The sequence below is a fragment of the Dromiciops gliroides genome, chromosome 4, assembly GCF_019393635.1.
Source record: "Dromiciops gliroides isolate mDroGli1 chromosome 4, mDroGli1.pri, whole genome shotgun sequence".
NCBI lineage: Eukaryota > Metazoa > Chordata > Mammalia > Microbiotheria > Microbiotheriidae > Dromiciops > Dromiciops gliroides.
The window spans coordinates 233925022-233948041 of record NC_057864.1 but is presented as its reverse complement, the minus strand read 5'-3'; the positions used below and the strand labels follow the sequence as shown (position 1 = coordinate 233948041).

The following is a 23020-nucleotide window of genomic DNA, read 5'->3' as shown; positions in this document are numbered from 1 at the left end:
TTTAAGCCTGTCATCCTTCTAAAATTAACACAACTACAAAACAATGCTGAAACACCTGAGTGACTCTTCCTGTTATTCAAGTTGAATATCTTTAGAGATAGGGGCTGGGAGAGGGGAAGGGGGAGTCAGTGGGAATTGTGAGATCTGAAACATCTGACTGTCCCCCCCCCTTCCCTCTTCCTTCGGTTTGACCTTGTTCCCCCTCCCCTTTTCCCCCTTGTTCCTGGAACTCGTATGCATGTCTCCATACATTGATCTCGAGCTAAGCACGCACCCTGGGTGAGACAGGATTGGATGTTAGATTGTGAGCTCGCCACCAACATTACTATAAAAGCTCAAGGCATGTATTAGCTATTGCGACTCAGTTATTGAGTTTGGCCATTCTTGCAGGAATGTAATAAATCTGTCTCTGCTTGACTTGGTGGTCTCCTTGAGTTATTTGGGTAAACTGAGGTAGTTTGCACCAAACAAAATAAAGAACAAAGCTAATGTAAGTCCATGGGAAATAGGATTGATATATACAGGGATTCAGACTATACATAACTTACTAGGAGTGCAGCAAGCAAAGGTTTAAAGTGATGTTTCTGTCTATGTTAATTTCCACTTAATGTGTAATGTGAGTGAACTGGCCAATAGGGATGATTCCTTGGAGCAAGCACAGATATTCCCCCTCTTGGTACCACTTCAATTTACCATAAGAAACCTGGTTGGGTCTACTTCTGACCATGTGTGATTCCTTGCTGAGGGGTTTTCCCTATGTAACAATGAAGAATCCCCTAAGTGGCTGGTAATACTGATGACTCGGGGAAATGGGAGATGACAAAGCATAATTCACTGCCAAGACAGAACTCAGTGAATCTACAAAAGGAGCAACCTGAAACCTCCCCTCCCCACCAACTCTCTCTCTCTCTGGTTTTCTGTGAACTATTACAAAATAGTCCAGGAAAGGGAAGGTATGACTGCCCTGTCTCCTCAATGTGGCTGTGAGCACATGGTTATCTTTACCTCTTGTATTTGTTCCTGATCTTAAGTAAACAAATATCCCAAGGCTGACCAAGACGGTCAGAAACCTAGTGAGTTCTGAAAGGTTAGCTTCCTCTTTTTGGGAAGACTGAGAGGCAACGGCTCCAGTGTTCCTAGAGTTAGTGGTAAGATACAAAGTATCTTAATTGATAGCGGAGATATACCCTGAGGACATAGATGCAGAAAGATAGTAACCTGGGGGAGGAAGCAGCAAAAAGGAGACGGACTCCTTGTGAAAACTTCCCTTGGTTAGTTAGTAGCTACTTTTCTCTGCTACTCCCTTCTAGCTATTATGTGAAAAGCAAAGGTAGGGGATGGTGTGTCCATTTCTAAAAGGTGGATGAAAGGGCAAGACTTGGGGAAGTTAAGGATAGTGGCATGATGTGGTGTGTGCATGAAAAGGGGACATTTTAGAGGGAAATGGGATCCTATGTTTTCAATTTTGAAATAAGAATTTTAGACAGGAAGGAGGGGGAAGCTGTGAACTACAACCCAGAGACTATGGGTAGCATAGTCTTCAGAAAACATCCTGAGATTCTGGGCTAGGGGTGGGGACAAGGTATCACCCCCTGGGGAAAAAAAAAGGCCTAGGGCTTCATTGGGACTGTCAGGACATATACAGACAGACAAACAAATCTATCTCTCTTTTTAGGAGTTGGGATAAGGAAACTTGCCTGGATCTGACCTTGCTGCTACTCATGTAGACAATATTAGGATGGGGGGGGGGCAGCTAGGTGGCGCAGTGGATAGAGCACCAACCCTGGAGTCAGGAGTACCTGAGTTCAAATCCGGCCTCAGACACTTAACACTTAACTAGCTGTGTGACCCTGGGCAAGTCACTTAACCCCAATTGCCTCACTAAAAAAAAAAAAATAGGTGTTGGGGGGGAGGATTGAAGGTGGTGTTATATAGTTAGGAAGAGAGAGAGGCTAATGGGGAAAAACTGTGATGGGTGCCTAACTCAATTTCTGTTGGAGAAAGGATGTGTCTCTAGGCAACGTTTCAACAAAGAAGGGAGAAAGACTTGGCTTCTTAGCTCTTGGACTCTGTAGAAACCAGAAAAGAAAGGCAGGCTATGGCTTCTGGCTCTGTTGTAGGAACGGTATGGAAGGAAGGGACAATCTTTTGATATCTATTCCTTACTTCTAATCTGGTGTGAGGCAATGGTATAGTAGGAAGAGAAATACAATTGGGTCAGCAGATCTAAGTTTGAGGCTCATTCTACTACCAACTAGCTTTATTACCTTAGACAAATGAACTCAATGTCTTTAGCCACTCAGCCTCAGTTTCCTAAGGATAGTCATCCTTCTATTTCTCTACCTCACAGGATTGGTGTGAAGAAAGCACTTTGCAAGCCATAAAATACCACATAACTTTGAATGGGTATTAGGTCCTATCACCAGGAAATCTCCCTTTAGTATCTAGGATCAGGGGAATCCCAGACACCAACTATGAGCTATACCCCTTATTTTTCCATTTTATTATTCTCCATTACTACTCCACCAGGGAGTAGTATACCCAGTCCTGGCTTGGCTTTTCAAGAGAGTCTGGGGGCCGTGCATCGGGCAAGCTGTCAAGACCCTTACTTGCTTCCCACACCTGCCTCTTCTTTTCCCAGCTGTGGTACATCACATAGCTTGTGGAGGGCATGGGCTTGCAGCTGAGAGGGGTGATTGTAACCCGCCGGAAGAGCTGCGGGGAATATCCATACATGCCTGGTTCTGTACCCTCTTTGCAACTCTGGGACTCAGCATTATGTGATGAGGGATTAATGGGGTCCATATAAGCTTCTAGCCCCATCTTGGATTTTGCTTCCACCCTCTTGGCTGATCTTCCCAGGTATTGTTGGTAAGGGACCCCAGGGTACGGGGGACAAGCTGATAACCTTTCCCAGTGTGCCTGAGGCCTTGCAGAGTTCCAGTCATATTGACGAATGCCAGAGCAATTGTCCGGGTGCCAGTATTGGAAAACCTTGTCATCTCCCTTGGGAAACCTGGCATCTAGGCATCGATTGGGTTCTGGTGAGAAAATCGAGTGTTGCCGGCAGGAGCCTGGGGGCATCAGGTCAAGAGTCACAGCATGCCTAGTGCAGAGGTCACAGACAGCAGGGTTTCGAGGGGCAGCAGGATTCCTACAGACAGGATGGTTCCAAAAGACAGGAGGTTTCCAAGAGACAGCAGGATCCTGACAGGTAGGAGGGTTTCTACAGACAGGAGGGCCCTGATAGACAGGAAATCTCCGTTTCTGCTTCAGTGCTGGAGGCCTGTGGATGAGCAGTTTCTTGGGAATGATTGGGGCCAGCCTGAGCATGTTATCTGCAGAATGGGAAGGGGAAGGTGAGCAGAAGCCTGGAAAGTGGAATACATCCGCTAGAGCCAGCTTCTTAAACTGTGGGTCATGACCCCAGTCATGTAACTGAATATGGGGCTTCATGAAAAATTTGGTAACAGTAAAAGTTTATATGTATCTATTTTATATAACTATATACCTGGGATCATGTGAAAACTTATCAGGCAAAAAGGGATCATGAGTGGAAAAGGTTTAAGAAGTGGGAACCACTTCAGAGGCAATGGCTAGGTACTGGGGCACCCAGATCCCTGGAGGGAACCATGAATTCTTGGGAAAGAACCAGGGTCTGAGGGGAGGAATTCCTGGGTCTTTGACCAGGGAAGAGGGATAAAGAAGTAGACTGGGACCCATTAAAGACCCTGTCACTTACCTTCCTGAAAAAAATTATGGAATATTTGGTTCAGAAAGCCCCCAAGGCGGCACCGGAGCTGAGGGTCAGGGAGAAGGAAAGAGTAAACACCCAGGCATCCTGGTCCTCTCACCACTCTGGCTCTCCCTTCCTCCACCCCTCTACACCCAAGGTTCTGGTGGTCCCCCTGATTCCCCCAGGGGCCCCAGTACCCAGGCCCTGACCAGAGTCACCACATTGATTCCAATGTTGATGGAGATGATGAGGCCCAAAAAGACCAAGATATATTCGCCTAGGTTCTGGAAGCTCTCAGGACCTGAACAGGAATGGGTCCCTTGCTGGAAAGGGTCACCCATGATGGGGGGGGTCCCAGGGCCACCTGGGGCCCCCCAGCCCCCACCCCACTATGAACTTGTTCTGGAAGTCAGCAGTTATGGGGAAGAGGTGAGTCACAATGGGATGGAGGCATCACAATAACCATGCTACCATTGTACTAATAGCTTCCCCACCATTAGGCTTCTGCTGTAGCCCTAACTAGGCTAAATGCTCCCCAAACATGGACCATTCTTGCCTTACCTTTTCCCTCTTTCAAGCCTTCAAGTCGGTCAATCTTCACCTTCTAGACCAAGCCCCTTACACTTTCAACATCCCCCCTTTTTCAGGAAACTCTTTTGATAATATCACTGAACTCCAATCTCTTTTGTCTTGCCTTCTTAGCCTCTGCATAATGGTTTGCAGTCATTTGGATATAGCTAAAGGCTCCTAGCTGACTCCTTTCACCTTGGCCTGAGGGATCCTGTACCCTAGATGGGATAACTTTCCTTGATGAGGACTCTGTCCATTCACAGCATCAAGTTTGTATTGACTGATATCACCCTAATCTGTCCTAGCTCCCCTGTCCCCCACCATGTAAGGCTAGGCAGAAGAAAATTCTATGATTGGCAAGAGGGCTAGTGGGATGGTATAAATAGTTCCTACTTACTCAGGTACAGGTTAGAAGCGATCTCTAAAGTCCCTTCCAATTTAGAGATTCTATGCTTCCTAAGGACAATGATAAGCTGGAGTGGGTCTGGGGCAGGACAGTTGAAGGACTATATAAAGATTATTGGAAGGTACTGAGGCAATTTAGCCCAAAGATGAGAAGACTGGGGGAAGATGCTAGCTGTCTGCATGTCTTTCAAATAAGTGAGGAATTTTTATTTCTCTTGACTCTAGAGGGGAGAGCTAGGAATGAATGAGTGGAAATTGCAGGAAAATTTAGGTTTTTGAAGATAGCAATTGTGAAGAAAGCGGTTGAGGTTATCAGACATGGATTAGGCTGCCACAAGAAATGTTCAGTTACCTCTCACTGGAGGCTTTCAAGGAAAAATCTGGACAACTAACCTTGTCAGGTATCTCATCAAAAGAATTCTCTCCCTAGTATAGAAGTTAGACTAGATGGCCTCTAAGTTCCCTTCTCACTTGAAATTCTATGAAACTGGGTTTTCTGTTTTTGTGTGTTTGTTGGAGATAGATGGAGGTGAAGCTTGGGTTCCTACTTCCTTCAATACCAGGGTATTTCTTCCCTCCTCTGCTGTGCATTTCCCTCAATAGGAAACTCAGTCCCACTCCCCAAAACAGTCTCCCTCAGAGACCCATATGTGCACCAATCCCCCATAGCAGGCATGACTAACAGTTAAACTTTTATATTTACAATAATTCTCTTCATCATCTTTTGCCAGGTTTAAAAATGTGTACAGAGCTGCTAGGGTAGGGGGTTTGTGGGCAAGGGGGGCAGGAGAGAGAGAGAGAGAGAGAGAGAGAGAGAGAGAGAGAGAGAGAGAGAGAGAGAGAGAGAGAGAGAGAGGAAGACTTGGGGAAAATTGGGGGCTAGGTGGTAGAGTCTGTGGCTGAATCATGGGCTACCCCAGGTCCATACCAGCCCCTCTCTTGTGCCCCAGTGCTGGAAGCCTATCTACTAGGTTTCAGGGTCGAGGTCCCTAGAATCTGGGTCTATGACTGTCCAGAGAAAATGAGGAATCAAAAGGATTAGGTTGGGGACCAGGAAGAGGATATGGTGAAGTTCTATGAGGACAGAGGCAAATTCTAGGTCAAAAGTTGGGGAGACAGGATGAGAAGTCTAGATTTGGGGTATCAGTGGAAGGGCATAGGCTCCCCCCTGCCCCCACTGGTTTGGCACCAAATGCCCCCAAGAAATTGGAGCAAATTTTTATTCTTTTTCCTTGTTCCCTCCAAGTTGGTTATCATCCTTTTCAATTTTTCCCCACTGGTTACTCAAATTCTTCTATTTTAGTTTTTTTTCCAGAAGAGAAATCCCATTTCATCCATACCACTTTCAAATTTTTCCTGTGAATGCTTCCCTCAGACACTCCTGGCAACTCTGGAATGGGTTTCCCTATTTCTACCCAAGTATCACCTCCCATTTAAGCCCCACACTATACTAGACCTCTGTTCCCTGCTTGGTAAGTCTATTCTCAGGTCTATTTCCACCCCCAAGCTCCCCACCCAGCCCAACCAAGGGCTCAAGGGATCTGAAGGAGAGGGTGGGAAAGCACACACACAAAAGGTCTATTTATCTTGGGCAAGGGGAGAAAGAGAGATGGAAAAACAGAAAAAAACAGAACAGAGGAAAGTTAAAACCATAAAAAGAGTTGAGGGAGGGGCAGCTAGGTGGCACAGTGGATAAAGCACTGGCCTTGGACTCAGGAGTACCTGAGTTCAAATCCAGCCTCAGACACTTGACACTAACTGTATGACTCTGGGCAAGTCACTTAACTCTCATTGCCCTGCCCCCCCCCCAAAAAAAAGAGTTGAGGGAGGGAGGGGGAGAAAGAGAGAGAGAGAGAGAGAGAGAGAGAGAGAGAGAGAGAGAGAGAGAGAGAGAGAGAGAGAGATTGATTTAGAGAAGAGGAACTGAGGCAGAGAGAGATGGGTAGGGGCACAAAGTTAGGAACTCTTAGCTTTGTTTACCCTCCCCATATATCTCACTTGTCCCCAGAGCCTCCTCTCTCCCCCTTCCCTAGGAAAGTGAGTCCTTGGCACTTGGGGGTAGGGTCTGACACACTTCAAACCCTTAAGTTTGGCACAGATGAATGCTGGTAAGAAGGGTAGGGGGAGGACTGCCCCCTAGACCCTGGTCTGGGACTTTGGTCAAACATGCATCGCCACCTTGGTCCCCACATCCACTCCAGCCCCCTGTTGACTTCAAGATCTCTGTGGGTGGGAAGGGGTGTGTGTATCTCCTCCCCACCCCCTAGAATTTGTACGAAATAAAGGGCAATTTTATTATGTTGTCTGCAGCTAACTCCCCATGGCTTCTTTTGGCCTTGAATTTTTTCTTATCCAATGTCCAGGGAGGAATTTGGGATAGAGCCAGTTCATAGGGGATGGGTATTGGGGATTAGGGGAGTCCTGGGCAGATAGGGGCATCCAGATGGAAAAACACACATCCACATGCAGTAACATGTCTACACAGGAAACGTACTTTCCCCATATGACATGTCCATATGGGAAACCGCATGTCTGACACTCACAAGCAGCATGGGTCCACACAGATCCACTCCTTTCCCTCCCACCCAATGGTAAGTCTGTGCCTATATGTGGAAGACTCATGCCTACACAGGAGAACATGCTTCATCAGACTGATGCCATTAGGAAAAACATGATTCACTATGTGTCCCTGTGATCACCTCACCCATCTTTCCCGGGCGTCAACCCCTTGGGTTGATAGGTAGGCATTCCAACCTTACATTGACAGGTGTAAAACTGCCCACTCCCAAGGTCTCCTTTAGAGGGTGAGAGGTCAGGATTCTGGGGTCCAAACCCTGGAAGGAATTTCCTTTAGGGGGCCAAAATGAGTCCAGGGTGGCCCAAAAAAGTCCACACTCTGAACATGGGAAAACATGCCCCATTATAGGAAAATATACCTCCAAGTGAAAAAGCAGGCCTTAAATGTGAAAACACACTTCCACACACCATAAGACCTGTGTCCCAGTAGGAAAAGTCATCCCACAAGTCTAAAGGCTGATGTCCAGATAAGAAAACATATCTCCATGGGCAGAGTATGCACATCTTGATGTGAAAACTTGTCTCCACCTTAATAAGGTGCTTTGACATGCTTGGATGGGCATCCCAGCACCCACAATTCTTCTCAACACAACCCCTAGACTCCATGATCATTGTTGAGTCTCCCTTCCTGTCTGGTTTGGGGAGAGCTAAGCGGGGTGCACTCCCTCCCCCAATGCTGCCCCCTATACCCGGGTGGTAGAATGGGGATGGGGTAGCGTGTTGTTGTGGCTGGCAGTGGTTGGGGGAGGCAGAGGGAAGGGCCCAAAAGGGTGGAGGGTAGGAGGGGGAGGGGGAGGGGGTGGACCCAGACCACTTGGCAGCAGGGTCAGGGCACCAGGGGCAAGGAGAGGCATGTCGTCCGGGGCCCGACGAAGGGCAAGGGTATAATCAGGTGGGCAGGAGGGACGAAGGGTCTCTCCTGGGTCCCCTCCTACACCTCCTCCCCGCTTTAGCTGCAATGACACCAATTCCTCCTCAGGTAGCTCCCGGCCAGCCGTGGGGAGCAGGGGGCCCCCACCAAGCCCTCCAGAGCCTGTGCCCCCAGGTGGGCTGAGACGCCGGCATCGTAGCTCCTGTCGCCGGTCCCGCTTGTAGTACAGAGCAGCAAAGGCCAGGATATTGAGGAAGAGGAGGGAGGCACCAACAGCCACAGTGACACTCAGCTCTGTGGAGTAGTCCCGTGAATCCCCTGGGAAGCGGTCATAGGCCCGGGGCCCTGGCTCTGGTTCAGGCTCAGGTGGAGTGGTGGCTGGTGGTGGAGGCCGGAGGGTGCCTGTGGCCCCAGGGGGTGGACGAGGGGGCCAGCGAGTAGCATAGGGTGGCAGACGGGTGGTAGTGGATGTGATGAGTTCAGTGTGCAGATTGTGGAGGTGGGGCACCAGCTCCAGCCAGAAGGCCACCTTGTTGGCACGGTAGTTGTCCCGGACTCGGGGTTTGAGGCCTATATGCAGGTACTGCTTCTCCTTACTGTTGAACTTGCTCCACACGACCTCCTCAAAGCGGTTGGGCTTGGTGTGGATGAACTTGGTATCCTGGGGAACTGGCTGGTTGGGATCACTGCAGGGATCGGGGAAGGAGAGTGGAGGAGTGAGATTCAAAGGCCCGGGGAGAGAGGCAGTGACAGAGATAGAAAGAGATTTATCAAGAGCAAAGAGATATGTACTGTGAGAAAGATGTTGAAAGGAGAGACAGGTAGGAAGAGATAGATGAAAACAAAGGAAAAATAAGCAGAAATACCAAAGCTAAGAAAGAGATGGATAGACAAAGCAATATAAAGGGACTGTCATAGAGAGAATTCAAAAGCTTAGAGATACAGAACAAGAGAAAAGGGAAGATTTTTTTAAAAAGAAGCACAGCTGGTGGCAGAACAAAATGGAAAAGAGATATGAGGATAGAAAAGGAGGTAAAGTTAGAGAAAAAAAGAAAAAGGAAATGAGAGGAAAAGAACAACAGTGAGCAGAGGATTCTGGGGAAGGTAAGACAGAGGAATATGAGAAAAGGGGCAGAACCAGGGAGGGAGATAGGTACAGAAAAACTCATGAAAACAGATGGAAAAAGACTGAATCATACTCAGAGATGCACAGAGCTAGAGATGGGGAAGGAGGGAGGGGAGAAGAAGGGAAAGAAAGAGAAAAATACATGGGGAGAGTCACACAAGAGGATGCACACTAAGAAGGGAATAGGAAGACAGATACAAAGAGACAGAAAAAGACAAGGAGAAGGGGAGAAGAAAAGAAGGGAGAGGGGAAAGGACAATAGTGGGGAAAGGAGGAAATAAAAGAGAGGGGAAGGAAGTGATACACAGAAAAATAAAGAATAGACTCCACCACAGGGAGGGGGAACAGGGAGACATCCTGGACCTCCCTATCCCTTGTTCCTCCTCCAAAAGTGGACACCCTGCCCTCCCGCTGCCTCCTCCCCCTCACCCAGTCTTGGCGAAGTTGGTCCAGTAGGTCATGACAACAGCGCTGAGCATGACATCATTCTTGGAGAAGTTGCAGGGAAAGAGATCCGTGGCACCCACCATGGGCACCCCAAACACGTAGGGCAGCTCATCACCATGAGCTGCATCAGCCCACTCAGGCCTGCCCTCTGCCTGGCAATGATGGTAGAAAGTATAGAAGTAGACAGGGGATTGGTAATCAGCATGAAGCTTTGCGGTAGCCACAGCAGGGGCCACCCACTGGTGGTCAGTAAAGAGAGCTAGGAGTGTCTTCCTCCTCATTTCACCATTGTCCCGGTCAGCCCAGTCTGTGTACATGAACTTGATGGTTTCTCTCAGGACATCCTTGCCCTCAGGGTAGCCATAGAGGTTGTCCACAAAGTTGGAGACTGTGAAGTCAAAGGCGCTAGCTGATACACCATCCTCACTCTCTGCTGAATCCTCCACAAACTTCAAGCCCTCACCCTGGTTGACACCAATCAGCATGTCATAGTTAAGAAATTCACCCTGCTGCATCAGAATCTCTGGGTCATCTGGGACCACATCACCATCCACCACTGGACCAAAAGCAATGTGGTAGCTAGAAGAAGAAAGCCAAGTCAGGTCTTTAGGGAGACTCTGATCCCTTTTAGACTGGTGAGGCTATAGGCCCACCAACTCTTCCTAGATCAAATACTGCTACTGGGCCAAGTGAGAGCCTTTCCCAGATTCTTCTGAATACTTCCCACTTCCCCCATATATGCTCTGGTCCAATGACACTGGTCTCCTAGTTGTTCCTCAAACAGTTCACTCCATCTATTGGCTCCTGGCATTTTCACTGGCTATCTCCCATCCCTGGAATTCCCTCCTTCCTAAGCTTCAAGTCCCAGTGAAAATCCTACTTTCTGAATGAAGCCTTTCCCATCCTCCTTAACTCTATTGTCTTCCCTCTATTATCTCTAATTTATCTTGTATATATTTTCTTTGTACATAGTTATTTGCACACTGTCTTCTCCATTTGACTGTAAAGCACCTTGAGAGTAGGCATTATCTTTTTTACCTTTCTTTGTATCCCCAAACTAGCTTCTTAGCCCCATACCTGGCACATAGAAGGCACTTAATAAATGCTTACTGAGTGACTAATTGAATGAATCCTGTTCCCCCCAGACCCTGGGAACCAGGGACACTGGTCTCTCCCATACCGAGCTGGTTGTACATCCTGATCAACAAGCTCCCGAGAGGGTTTTCTTCGAAGACATTCCACGACCTCAGCATTTTCTTCCTGGTTACAGCCGACCTTGGCTGCTAACAGTTGTGTGTACTTGAGTGGCTGGTAGTTTACAGACCAGCTGGAGATGGCTGTACCACTCTGGGCAATGGCTTTCTGGAACAGTCCTGGTGGTGGGAAGTAGGGAATGGACACGGACGGACACACACACACACACACACACACACACACACACACACACACACACACACACAGAGGAAGGACTGCAGTGAGTGAGGGAGCTCTGCAGCACTCACCAGCAGCAGGGATGGAACTAGAGAGACATACTCAGGACTTCTTAGAAGAGCTAGATGCAGCTCAGCTGAGGGGAAAGGAGCCAAGGAAAAGGAGGATGTCCCCCAGGTAGATTCAACTGGGACTAGGGAGGACAGAACAGCGAAAACCTTTAGGAGAGGGGAATAAGAGCTCCCTGGGACTGGCCTAGGAGGGATCTGGGATGAAGATACCTGGGTCCCCCCAAAACAACATGCCAGTACCTTCAGAGTGGTGAGAGAGAATAAGCAGGTTAACACATGAGGCTCCAGCTCCAGAGCCAAAGATGGTAATTCGCTCTGGGTCACCTCCAAAATGCCCCACGTTTTCACTGAGCCAGCGCAGTGCTTGTATCTGGTCGAGGAGCCCATAGTTACCCTTGGCAGCCTGGTCCCCTGTGCTGAGGAACCCTGGGGCAGGGTCAGAAGGTGGGGAGAAAGGGAGATCTCAGGGAGGGTGATGGAACCCCCTCGACCCTTCCTAGAGGAAACCTCATCTCCATGCCTGGTACACTTACAGCTGACCCACACACCCTTTCTGGGGCAGGACACGCCCCTGCTGGTCCAGAGCATCCCAACCCTTCTCTCCCCCCTGCATCCCCTCCCTCCCCTCCATCCAGCCCCAGCAAATCCTGCCCTCTCGACCCCACGCACATCCTGCCCTCACCGAGCACACCGAGCCGGTAGTTGAGTGTGACCACAATCACGTTGCCATAAGCGGCCAGGACGGAGCCGTCAAACATGTTCCCCGTTCCCTCCATGTAGGAGCCCCCGTGGAGGAACAGCATCACCGGCTTCTTCCCCGAGTCCCGGATGTCTGGTAGGGGCGGAGCCACAGCGAGGGGGTGGGGTCAAGGAGGAGCCACAGGGATGAGGTGGGTTTGAGGGTGGAGCCACATTGAAGGGAGGGGTAGAGGGCCAAGACACAGTGAGCAGCCAGGTAGGGGCAGAACCACAGAGGGGTTGTATCACAGAGAAAGGGGGGTCGAGGAAGGAAACACAAGCAAAAGTGGGGTGGGGAAGATTTGAGACTCGCAGAGAGGGGCAAGGCGAACACAGGTGCTCTGGGAAGACCGAAGTGCATTTGGCTCCCAAACCCTATGTCAGAGGGTGAGGGCTAATTCGCAGGGAAATGGTTCTCTTTCCAGAAAGGCAGACAGAATGAGGGATGCTGGGGCCAGAAGAGGGGGTGAGGTGGAGAACAGGACCAGTTACCCTTCCTGGAGGGCCCTTAGTCCTGGACAGAACAAGGTGGCCCTTTGAGTAATAAGGACCCCAATAAAAGATGCACACAACCTCAGGCGCAGACAGGTGCCCCTGAACCTACCCCTGCTCAAATCCAGTCCTGGTGCCTTGTGCCTGGCTAATTGGGGCTTACCTAATGTTTCCCCACACCTTGAGGTCCAAATCAAAAGTAGGGCAATGGGCACCAGCTGAAGGGTAATCACGTAATCTAGCACTGGGAAGGGAATATCTCTAAGATCAGAAGATCTACCACTCCAAGGCAGGGAATGTCTTTCCCAACCTCTCAACAGAAATCTGTGTCCATCTTGCACTCTCTCCTCATTGCTTAAAGGAAACTTTGTTGCTAAAATGGGGCAGATCCTTTTGGAATGGGGATCTAGTAAGAGAAGTTAAAGGATGTTCATATCCATAGGCCTTAGCCCTCTACTGTTCCCTCAGGAGTATGCAAGGCAGAGAAGGGAGGGTGTCAGATTCTAGGGTTCTTGGGGGAGGGTCAGCCTCCTCACCCTAATTCCTTTCTAGGGCATCTCCCTAGTTGTCATGGCGACACCCCCAGCCTAATTAGTTTGGCTGAGGGAGTGTTTGGGAGAGACTGATGAAGTCACAGTGTCCAAACTTCATCAAGAACCCATGCTCTATACATATCTCCTATGGGATAATGTATGTCAATCAATTTACACATCTTAAAGTGCTCTGATTATTCTTCTTTTTCAGCCTCCACCCCCAGGGAATTGGCTAGAGCCTAGGAACTTTAAATTCTCCCCTCCACTTTAGGGATCTCTGAGATGTGGCACCTCACAAATAGAAGAGGCCAATTTGACATCAGGGGATTCCTTCCTCTTCACTCCCTCACTAAAGCAATACAAGCCAACAACCAGGATGGAGGTAACTGTTATCTAATTCTAGGACATCTGCAGCAGAAGAGCTCAAGAGCTTTCTCAAATCCCAAATGCCTTTACCTATCCGAAGAACTCTCCCCTGCATGAATCCAATTCTTCCCCAGACCTTTGGTACTTCAAAAACAGACATTAACAGACATTTCTTAAACTTCTGTACTTCACAAGTCTCAGGCATACTTGCTACCAAAGATTTTTATCTACCTCCTCTCTTGGGTCCCCTTGTTAAAATGTCCTTCAGCTCCTAAACTGCACTTCCTCACAATTTCCTGTTCATCTTCAAAAGGCTGTGGAAACACCTTACCCCCTTGCTCTTGGACAAGGCTGAACTCACTCAGAGCATTTCTCATTGTATATTCCTTCCCTTTGCTTTCTACCTCTCCTCTCTCAATTCTTCATCCTAAGTCAGAGAAACATAGAATGTCAGAGCTGGAAGGGATCTTAGAGACATCTTCTACTTAAACCCCTTCTTTCAACAGAGGAAGAAGCAGAAGCTCAGAGAAGTTACTTTTTCAAGTCCACGCTGGGTGTGAGTTAGTGGCAAAATCAGGACTACAACTCCAGACTTCTGATTCACATGTCAATACTCTTACCAGTAAGACCCTCTTTCCCTTTCACTTGCTATCCAGCCCCAACTCCTCTCCCCAAACAATACAACATTCCAATGAAGCACACAGACCCTCCCAGCTACCAAATTCCTGTGTCACAGGATAGTTTCCTTAAGTCAGTTGCCTTCTCTTGAAAGCCACAGCTGTACCCTGTGTTCCTAGTACTGATCCCCTATCCCCAACATGCCCTCCCCAGCCCAGCACCACCACTCTCCCAGTGTGGGGGGAAAGGGGAGGCAGAGGGGTGCAAGGCAGGGCAGGGAAGGGTAGGGGCAAGGGGCAACAAGAATTCAAAAACAACAATGACAACAAAAAAGAGATCAAGAAAGAAGAAAGAAAGAAAAAAAAACCCCAAAAGCAAGAAAATCATGGGCCAGATTCAACAAGAAAAGAAAAAACAAAAACTTTTTTTTGGGGGGGGGAGAAAAAGAAAAAAATTATTTTCACTTTCAAAATTTTGTAGCAAAATTTGGGTCCCGTTTTTTTTTTTTAAGTTTCCACTTTTTATGATTGGTTTCAAATGTCACTGTTATCTGAACCTCACTTGTTTTCCAATACTTCAGATTGTGTCAGTTTCTAATTATAAAAATTTTTTTCCATTTCCCCCAACTCTTCCCTAATTCCCAATTTTCTCCAATTTTCCCAGTTGACTTCAAATTAAATCCCTCCAGGATTTTACATTTCCAAATATGTCTAAAGTACCAAAGTTGTGCCAGTTTCTTTCAAGCTCTAAAAATATTCCAATTTTCTTGATTCTTTTTCATGATTCTAAGATTCTAATTTCCTTTGATTTTTTTTTCATTAAAAATCTTTAAGAAATTATTGTTTTCATACACATTTTCAATTGGGTCCAAACATTTATACAATTCATTTTTTTTGTTGTAATTTTTAAAAAAAATCCTTGTTCATTTTCCTTTCCTTTCCTTTCCTTTCCTTTCCTTTCCTTTCCTTTCCTTTCCTTTCCTTTCCTTTCCTTTCCTTTCTCTTTTCCTTTCTCCTTTCCTTTCCCTTTCCCTTCCCTTCCTTTCCCTTTCCCTTTCCCTTTCCCTTTCCCTTTTCCTTTCCTTTCCTTTCCTTTCCTTTCCTTTCCTTTCCTTTCCTTTCCTTTCCCTTTCCTTTCCTTTCCTTTCCTTTCCTTTCCTTTCCTTTCCTTTCCTTTCCTTTCCTTTCCTTTCCTTTCCTTTCCTTTCCTTTCCTTTCCTTTCCTTTCCTTTCCTTTCCTTTCCTTTCCTTTCCTTTCCTTTCCTTTCCTTTCCTTTCCTTTCCTTTCCTTTCCTTTCCTTTCCTTTCCTTTCCTTTCCTTTCCCCTCCTTTCCTCTCTGTATGTATGTGTATGTCTGAATGTAAAGAATGATTGTCAAGGGACCTCAGGGACTATAAGATTTTAGTCTGGGTTGTTTTGTTTGGGGTATGGTGGGCCAGGGATCCTGTGTGTCATTGTCGGCAACCACATGCAGCAGCGGCATTTTAAAAAATCTACCTGTGTCTGGCGGGGGCGGATTGAGCGTCGACTCGTCACGTTTTTTTGTGATCGGACCTAAGACCGGGAACACAAAACAGAGAAAAAAGGACAATTTTGTGGGGAAAGATGGGGGGTCGGGGAGGTAGTGGATGGGGGAGGGAAGGAGAGAAAGCAGAAAAGGGGGTGGGGTGGGAAAGCAGGGGGGAAAAAACGAGCCAAAAAAGCAAAATGTGTTTGCAAGAAAAAGAAACCAAGAAAAGATAAAAATGCTTCTACATCCCAATTTTGCTCCCCCCACCTCGGGAAAAAAACACACCCAAAAAAGGCTGTTTATTCTTTTTTTGTGGGGGTGGGGTTGGAGGGGGCAGGTGTGGCTAGGCCTGGGGTGGGAGGTAAGTGGGTGGGCTTAGACCTGTCATAAGAGATATGTTGAACTTGATTGGAAAGGACTTGTTTCATTCAGTCTGTTGGCTCATAGCTGGAAAATTAAATGATGTTAGGAGGTGGGGCCACAGGGAGAAAGGGGGAGCCCTGCCTAGGAGACCCTGCTCCCTACCCCCCCCCCAAATGCTATGGTCTCCTTTTCCTCTCCTTTCCCAAGTTGGATTGTATGGGATGAGGAGGGTGCAGCAAAAGGAGACCCAAACATTTCTTTTGAAGAGGGTAGAAGGCAGGAAGCATGACCCTACGCTCTCTGCGCCACTTGCCCAAGGCTGGTTAGTGTTCAGGTCAGCAACAGTTTTACTTCTAGCATTTCCCTCCCTTCCTGACTCACAGGCCTGGTTTCTCCAACTTCACCGCCCCAACCCAAGTGCCCTTTTCTTCAAGAGCCCCCTCTTCAACTCAAGGTGGGATAAAAGGAAGAAGTGGATACTCTAAGTTTTGTTCTTCTCCCTATACCATTCCTCAGCTCCCTCTCAGGGATCTAAGCTATTCCCTCGGGGACCAGTTAACCCTCTTCCAAGATACTGCTCTCTTCAAAGAGAAAATGGAAATTGCCTACTGGAGTAGTCCATAACGCTAAACCTCACATCCCACTTTCCATCCCCACCCACTGTGTCATCCCCAAACCCCACACTCTCAGAGACCCAGACCCTGGAAGATGAAGGGCCCTATTTGTCCTGGGAGGGAATGCATGGAATGAGAGAGGTACTTAGGGGACAAGGAAGGACAAGCTCCAGAAAGGAAAGGGGAGAGGAATAGAAACCAGGGTCCCAACTCCTGAGAAAGCCAATCATCTAGCACCATGATTCATGGGCTGGGGCAGGGGCCAAAAGAGACCACAATTTGGGGTGGGTTTCTCCAACCTAAGAACAAAGTACACTCTGGTGATAGGGTGGGGAGGAGGATCACTTCCTTCTGCAGGACAAGTAGGTTTGCTTCAGTATAGCAGTATGTCAGTGGAATCCCTTTTGGAGGAAGTGTAATTTCTGTGTCTGAGTGATATTGTAGGGGCAAAGAGAAATGCTGGGTGGTGAATTGTGAGGCATTTGTGAGATAGAGATTGTGTATGGGAGGAAGCTGGGATACTTTAAAGGAAGTTTTGCCATAGAATGTGTATATAAGGTTGGGGTAGATTGTATGTCTGGAGTGGTAAATTATGAGGATGTTGGAGATATTCTTGAATTGAGGACGATGGGGATAGACTGCATATATGGGTATGAAAATTATTAGGGGTAGATGTGGGGGGGCATTTGTGTCCAAGGTGATTGATGTGTACAGTGAGAAGCAATATTGGGGGTAAATTATATGGGTCTATTGTATAAGTGTTGGATTGTGTGTCTGTATGGGGGATGGTAGGGATTCTTTGTGTCAGTGTGAGATATTAGGGATAAATGATGTATTTGACTAGGTGGATATTGGGGGTAGGCAGTATTTGAATGGGGCATGTGGAGGAACTGTTTATGTGTGGGGAAATAAATTATATGCATGTATGGGAAATGTTGGAGTAGATTGTATGCATATAGGGGAATACTGAATGACAAATAATTTATCAAGGGCTATGATGTATGATTGAGGAGATTTAAGGGTAGGTTGAGTATGGGGGAATGTAGAGGATAAAATGGACTTGCCTCACAGGTAGTATGGGGAGGGAGTGTAAATTAAATAGTGCATATGGGAATTATATTGTGTAAATGTATGGGATTAAATTGTGTAAATGCATAGGTAATTTGGGGAATAGACTATCTGTTTGGAGGGATTGTCAAAGATAGTTTGTGTACATGTGTCAGGAATGTCGGGGATAGATGATATGTGAGAGTTAGGGTGGTTTGTGTCAGGAAGTCAAAAAGCATTTATTTAGGTCTTGCTCTAGATATTTGGGAATTAGATTATTTAGAGAGTGAATTGTGTTTTCTGCTTCCTTGATGAAGAGGGTATTGAGAATTGATTTACCCAGGGTTGGTATTTTCCTTTAAAGGTAATAATCACTGGAAAGCATCTGATTCAAGGGATTGTTTGATTTTGGAGTGGGTAAATAGTTTAGAAAATGCCTATGTCCTTCAGGAATACATGGCAGGGAGGCAGGACAGTTTGAAGCAGGTAGAGGAGGGAGGAGAGGGAAATGGGAAGGGAGAGAGGCAGGAGAACTTCCTCAAGTAGAAAAATCATCTTTATGAAATGCTGTGGTTTTCTCTTTAGAATAGCAGAGGGCCCAAGTGACATATTTGCTTATGAAGTGAATATATATGGAGTTGTGGGGCATATGTGTATAATATGCTCTGGAAGTGTTGAGGCATATATGTGTATAATATGCTTTGGAACTTGCTATATGATGTATGTATGGGAAATGTTTTGTGTATTTGCTGGGATAGGGATGTAGTGTAAGACAAGTGTATGGGAACACATAAGTATATGGGGGAGAGAGAGAGAGAGAAAGAGAGACAGAGAGAGAGATAGAGAGCCAGAGACAGACAGAGACAAAGAGGCAGAGAAACAGAGAGACAGAGAGAATGGTTATTTGCTTTGATGAAAAGGTGTCTGTGGGTAGAGTATGGGATCTGTGTATGAAGGGGCACATGTGTGTTAGGCCTAGGGAAGGGGGCAGACTTGTGCCACCAGTCTCTGCCCTTACCATCCTCAGTGGGCACGTAGAGGTTGAGGTACAGACAGTCCTCACTCTGGTTCTGCACGTAGCCAGCGGCAGCCTCCAGGTTGTCCGTGAACCAAACTGGGAGCATGATGGCCGGGAGGGCGCCGTGGAGGTTCTGGGGGCAGGCAGGCGGGAGGGCGGTAGCGTTCCTTACCCCAGGCCAAGAGGCTGGTGCCTCAGGGGGCTGGAAGCGTCGGGCCCCCAGAGGGGGTGTGGCGTAGGGGACCCCCAGGAACTGCATCACCGGGCCCAGGATCTCGTTGTTGAGTTCTCTTCGAACTCCCCGCACACGCCCATACGCGGTGCCAACCACTGGGAAGCGTTCCTCCCCAGCCCCAGGACCCCCTGGGATAGCCCCTATTGAACCCCCTCCTCCCCTTTGAGCCCCCACCAGCCCCACCAGACACAGCACCAAGAGCCACATGCTGATTGGGGGGGACCCCCCCTCCCTCCCCGGGATCCCCCCCTCGGAGAGAGAGAGAGTGAGGGGGGGAGAGGGAGGGAGGTCCCCCCCTCTCCCCAGGGGGAAGGATGGGGAGGGGGGAAAGGGGAAAGGAAAGGGGGCAGGGAGGGAGGAAAAATTAGATCGGGGAGGAGAGAGGTCTGTTGCGCTCCATGGAGAGAGCAAAGGGGGGGAATGGGGGGGGGAGATGGTAAGTGGGGGAAGACGGCAGGACCTAGAATGAGATAAAAGAGCAGGCTTGGGGATGGAGAGAGACAGAGGGATACAGAAAAATAAAGACAGGAAGAGGAAAGGAGATAGAAGCAAAAAAAAAAGAGAGAGAGAAACAAGAAATAGAGAAAGGAAGGGAGGATTAAGATAGAAGCAAAACAGGAGGGGGGAAACAGAGAAGAGACAAGTGGTTAGTTAGAACTCAGGTTCTGCATTACTCCCATCCCTCCCACCAACCCTTCAACCCTACCACCCCCAGAACAGACACAGGGCAATGGATAAGAGGAGCCAGGTTATTGTCAGCAAGTGGTTAAGGCACTCAGGTGCCTGAATTCCTACAGCACAACTCTCTTTGGGGTTAGGCATTTGGGTCTCTACATAGGGCCTCCAGAATTCTTAGTTCTGGCTTCTCTCAAGGACTGGGGTGTCCAGGTTTACTTACACACACACACACACACACACACACACACACACACACACACACACACACACACAGGGTGTTGGTCTAGGGGAGGAGAGAAATAGACTTGAAGGAGAATATAAAAATACCAATTCATTAATTAGCAGGAAGTGGTGGTTTGTTTATCTGTGTTAATTACTTTGGAGCTATAATTTAACCACCACAGCAAACTCCCCACTCCCACCCTTGCTCTGAGGTAGTGCCTGGGACCCAGGTTTCCAAGCCTCTAGCTTCTTTTTTTCTTTATCCCTCAGCACCCAAGGGGACTTAGGTATCTAGCCCTCCAGCTGTCACCCATCTTCTTTCACATAGCTGCCTTTTTTTTTTCTCTTTCCCCTAAAGTTCAAGGGTTTCCAGTGAATTAGGGACTGGACAACTGAAAGCCTGGATCTTCTGATTTGGGAGGAGAGTTTATATGGGGGTGGGGGGCAATTTCTGGGGGAAAATGTGTGATCCTGGTGCTGGTTGCCAGGACAACCGGATGCTGCCCCGCAATGTTACCGCGGCAACCAGCTGCAGCTTTAACCCTGGAAGGAGGCTAGGGTGTGGAGAAGAGGGGCATGAAGGGCTCTGGGACCAGAGATGCTGGGGTCTGTACTAGGAACAGGGGCTGGAGGAGTAAGAGGGGAAATAACCCAAGGACCAGGACACCAGACTCCTGGGTCCCTTCCACCCTTAGCTAAAATAAAAGAGGCTGTATTGGGGGGGGAGGAGTTGGGGGGGTGTCAGAGAGGCCTGAAAGCCCCGCCTCTTGCCCCCCTTGTTGGCCAATCCTAGTATAGCACTAGTGACCCAGGCCTGCAGACTCTGGTGAATAAGTAGGGAGGGGGAACTACTGATACTGGAATGGGGGGGGGTAAGGTAGAAGGTTTGTGATGAACACAGCAACTGCCCCTTGACAGTGTTTGTTTCTGTCCACCCTACTCTTCTAGGTCACCCCCCCAAAAAAAAGAACTGGAGGTTCCTTACTGGCACTGAGGTTGTCACCTACATGCCTCACCTGTCCTTCCACCTCAATCTCATATCACACTTCTGTATTGGTCCAAGATCTAGCCTTTTCTTCTTTCTAGGGCTCAGACAACCAGCCTATCTGACTCCCTTATCTCCTCTCCCAGTTCACTAAGAAGGAACCATAATATTTGTGGGTAAAGCACTTGGGTCCCTTGAAAAAAGCAGGATTAGGGAAGGGGAGAGATCCAGGGTCTGGGAACCCAAAAACCTGGATTCTTCTTACATACTCTTTCCTCCCCTCCCTACCCCTCCCACTGCCAAAGCAGTTTGCTGACAAGGAGATTTCTTTGGGTCATTTTTGGAGCCAGGAATGTTTGCATGCCTGCCAGACCAGCTCTCTCTGCAGGTGTCAATTTATTCTTGAGATGAGGATACAGGAATCCCCAATACCACTCCAGTCCTATCCCTTTCCCACCTCACCCACCCCCCACCATCTCCTTTTTCTATTCTTTCAGGACCCTGCCCTCTCCTGGCATTTCATAGCCCAACTCACTTGGGTCTTGTTTCACTGCTCTCCATACCCACCATTCAGCTACTTCTCCACTCCCCAATCTCTCTCTAGTTCTCCCTGCTCTTCTTGCACCTCCTTCCCCATCCCATCTCCCCATATTTGTTTCTTTTTCTTTCTTACATCTCTCCCTCCCAGTCCCTCCATCTTCCAATACTTCTGATCTCCATTTGTCTCATCCCTTTTCTACCTACATCCTTCTCTCCCTCTCCTTCATCCCTCTTCCCCTTTTCTCCATCTTTCTCTTTCCCTCCATATCTCTATGCATTTCCCCCTGCATCTTCCTTTTGCCTCAGTCTGTCCCCATCTCTCTCTCCTGCCCAATTTCTTTCTTCATCTCTCCCCTTCCCTTCCGCCAATATCTCCCTCCCATCTTCCTCTCCTCTATTTCTTACACTCATCTCTCCCATCTCTCTCTCTCTTCCCATCTTATGTCTCCATTTCTCTTCCAATCTTTCTTCCCCACCCCCCTTCTCTTTTCCAGTCTCTCCCTCCCTCCCTCCATCCATCCATCACCTGCTCAGGCCTGATTCCCCAAACCCAAAGCGGGTTGGGGGGCAGGGGTTCAGGCCTCAGCCCCCTCCCCTGCAGTGGAGAAATGGATTGGCCAGGAAGGGGGAGGAGGAGGGGGAGATGGGAACACACGGGGTCTGTGGGCCCATTGAAAGGATCATTCATGGGCTGGAGAGAGAGAGAGACAAAGAGACAGAGACAAAGTGACCAAGACCAAGAAAGAGAGGGAGAAATGAAGATACAGTGATATAGGGACTGAAGATGGCTAGAGAGATATGCAGAGACAGGCACACGGCAGACCCTCTGGGGCCCCTCCCCAGTCTCTTACCTGCCTCAACCCCGGGGCCGTGGCTTCTCCATCTGGGGCTCGGAGTGGGGGAGGAGGGAGGCAGACAGGGTCCTTAGGGGTGCAGGGGCCTTAGAGCCTTCAAACCCGGCAGACCGGGCCCCCGCCCACAGCGCCTCACCCTACTGGGGAGGGGGATTACCCCAAGCCCCGGGGGCGGTCCCAGATCCAGTCGATTCCCAGGGAGAGGAGAGGTAGGGTACGAGGCCAGGGAAAGGAGAAGCAGATGCCCGCCTAGGAGGGGGCTGGGAACCAAGAATCCCGCAGCGGGGGTAGAGTACGATGGATCGGAGATCGCTGGATCCCTGGAGATATTCGAAAGGGGCTGGGGGCGTCTCCCGATGGGACTTGATTGAGGAAGAATTGAAAATGGGAAGAAGGTGGCGGATCTCACGGATCTTAAGGGATCGGGGATGGGGGGGGGGAGTAGTCTCCGGAGATCCTAAGGGATCTGAGGGCTGTCGGGAAGGCCCCACGCTGAATCCTCTGAACAGGAGGGAATTAGGTCGGAATCCTTAGGAAGGAGGAGGAGGGATCCACTCGGTCTCGAGTAAGGGGGAAGAAAATCCAGGGGAGATCAGAAAAGGTCGGGCTTGGGTCCCTTGCCGACCTCCCCAACCCTGGGCTAGGGGTTTGGGAGCTGGGTTCCAGAGATCCTGGGATTGGGGAAGGCAGAGCGGGGACAGTGTCCCTCGGGGGATGGTGGAGGTAGAGGAGAGGGATGGTGGGGGAAGCGCTTAGCTGCTGGGCGGCCCGAACTCCTGTTTCTGCGAGCCGGGGCCCGCCCGCCCCTCGTCCATCCCAGCCCGAGAGTGATGAGCCGCCGGCGGAGCAGCCGCAGCAGCCACGCGCGTCACAGCCCAGCTGCCTCCCCCTCCCCTCTCCCTCCCCCCAACCCCGATCGAGCTCGCTACTTCCCTCCCTCCCTCCCTCCTCTTTCCCCGGCCTACAGAGCCTT

General features: G+C 48.8%; 2 protein-coding genes across 4 annotated transcripts; both read right to left on the bottom strand.

Annotated features, from left to right (window-relative positions):
* Nucleotides 1–220: 220 nt before the first annotated feature.
* Nucleotides 221–6501, bottom strand: SPEM1 (spermatid maturation 1). The gene is made up of 3 exons (XM_044001071.1): nucleotides 3946–6501; nucleotides 3743–3800; nucleotides 221–3338 (listed from the first exon to the last, which is right to left on the bottom strand). The coding sequence occupies exons 1-3, from the start codon at nucleotides 4075–4077 to the stop codon at nucleotides 2518–2520; spliced, it is 1011 nt and encodes a 336-aa protein (XP_043857006.1). The 5' UTR covers nucleotides 4078–6501; the 3' UTR covers nucleotides 221–2517.
* A 483-nt stretch (nucleotides 6502–6984) lies between these two features.
* NLGN2 (neuroligin 2) lies at nucleotides 6985–22914 on the bottom strand. 3 transcript variants are annotated; one of them, XM_044001068.1, is made up of 8 exons: nucleotides 22045–22914; nucleotides 18534–19251; nucleotides 15479–15535; nucleotides 11917–12066; nucleotides 11475–11660; nucleotides 10913–11105; nucleotides 9715–10311; nucleotides 6985–8845 (listed from the first exon to the last, which is right to left on the bottom strand). In XM_044001068.1, the coding sequence occupies exons 2-8, from the start codon at nucleotides 18973–18975 to the stop codon at nucleotides 7972–7974; spliced, it is 2499 nt and encodes an 832-aa protein (XP_043857003.1). In that variant the 5' UTR covers nucleotides 18976–19251; nucleotides 22045–22914; the 3' UTR covers nucleotides 6985–7971. The 3 variants fall into 3 exon arrangements, with proteins under 3 accessions (XP_043857003.1, XP_043857002.1, XP_043857004.1); XM_044001067.1 differs by having other exon boundaries at nucleotides 18534–19228; XM_044001069.1 differs by lacking the exons at nucleotides 15479–15535; nucleotides 22045–22914 and having other exon boundaries at nucleotides 18534–18913.
* Between the last annotated feature and the right edge of the window lie 106 nt (nucleotides 22915–23020).

What these genes read in the sequence shown, in the direction of transcription:
- NLGN2 (XM_044001068.1), bottom strand. Translation starts at nt 18,975, where the DNA reads ATGTGGCTCTTGGTGCTGTGTCTGGTGGGGCTGGTGGGGGCTCAAAGG. An exon ending in CAGGATGTACAACCAGCTCG is followed by an intron (nt 10,312 to 10,912) that starts GTATGGGAGAGA and finishes TTCTTCTTCTAG; the next exon opens with CTACCACATTGCTTTTGGTC. An exon ending in ACCAACTTCGCCAAGACTGG is followed by an intron (nt 8,846 to 9,714) that starts GTGAGGGGGAGG and finishes CGATCCCTGCAG; the next exon opens with TGATCCCAACCAGCCAGTTC.
- SPEM1 (XM_044001071.1), bottom strand. Translation starts at nt 4,077, where the DNA reads ATGGGTGACCCTTTCCAGCAAGGGACCCATTCCTGTTCAGGTCCTGAG. An exon ending in GAATCAATGTGGTGACTCTG is followed by an intron (nt 3,801 to 3,945) that starts GTCAGGGCCTGG and finishes CCTGACCCTCAG; the next exon opens with CTCCGGTGCCGCCTTGGGGG. An exon ending in CCATAATTTTTTTCAGGAAG is followed by an intron (nt 3,339 to 3,742) that starts GTAAGTGACAGG and finishes CCCATTCTGCAG; the next exon opens with ATAACATGCTCAGGCTGGCC.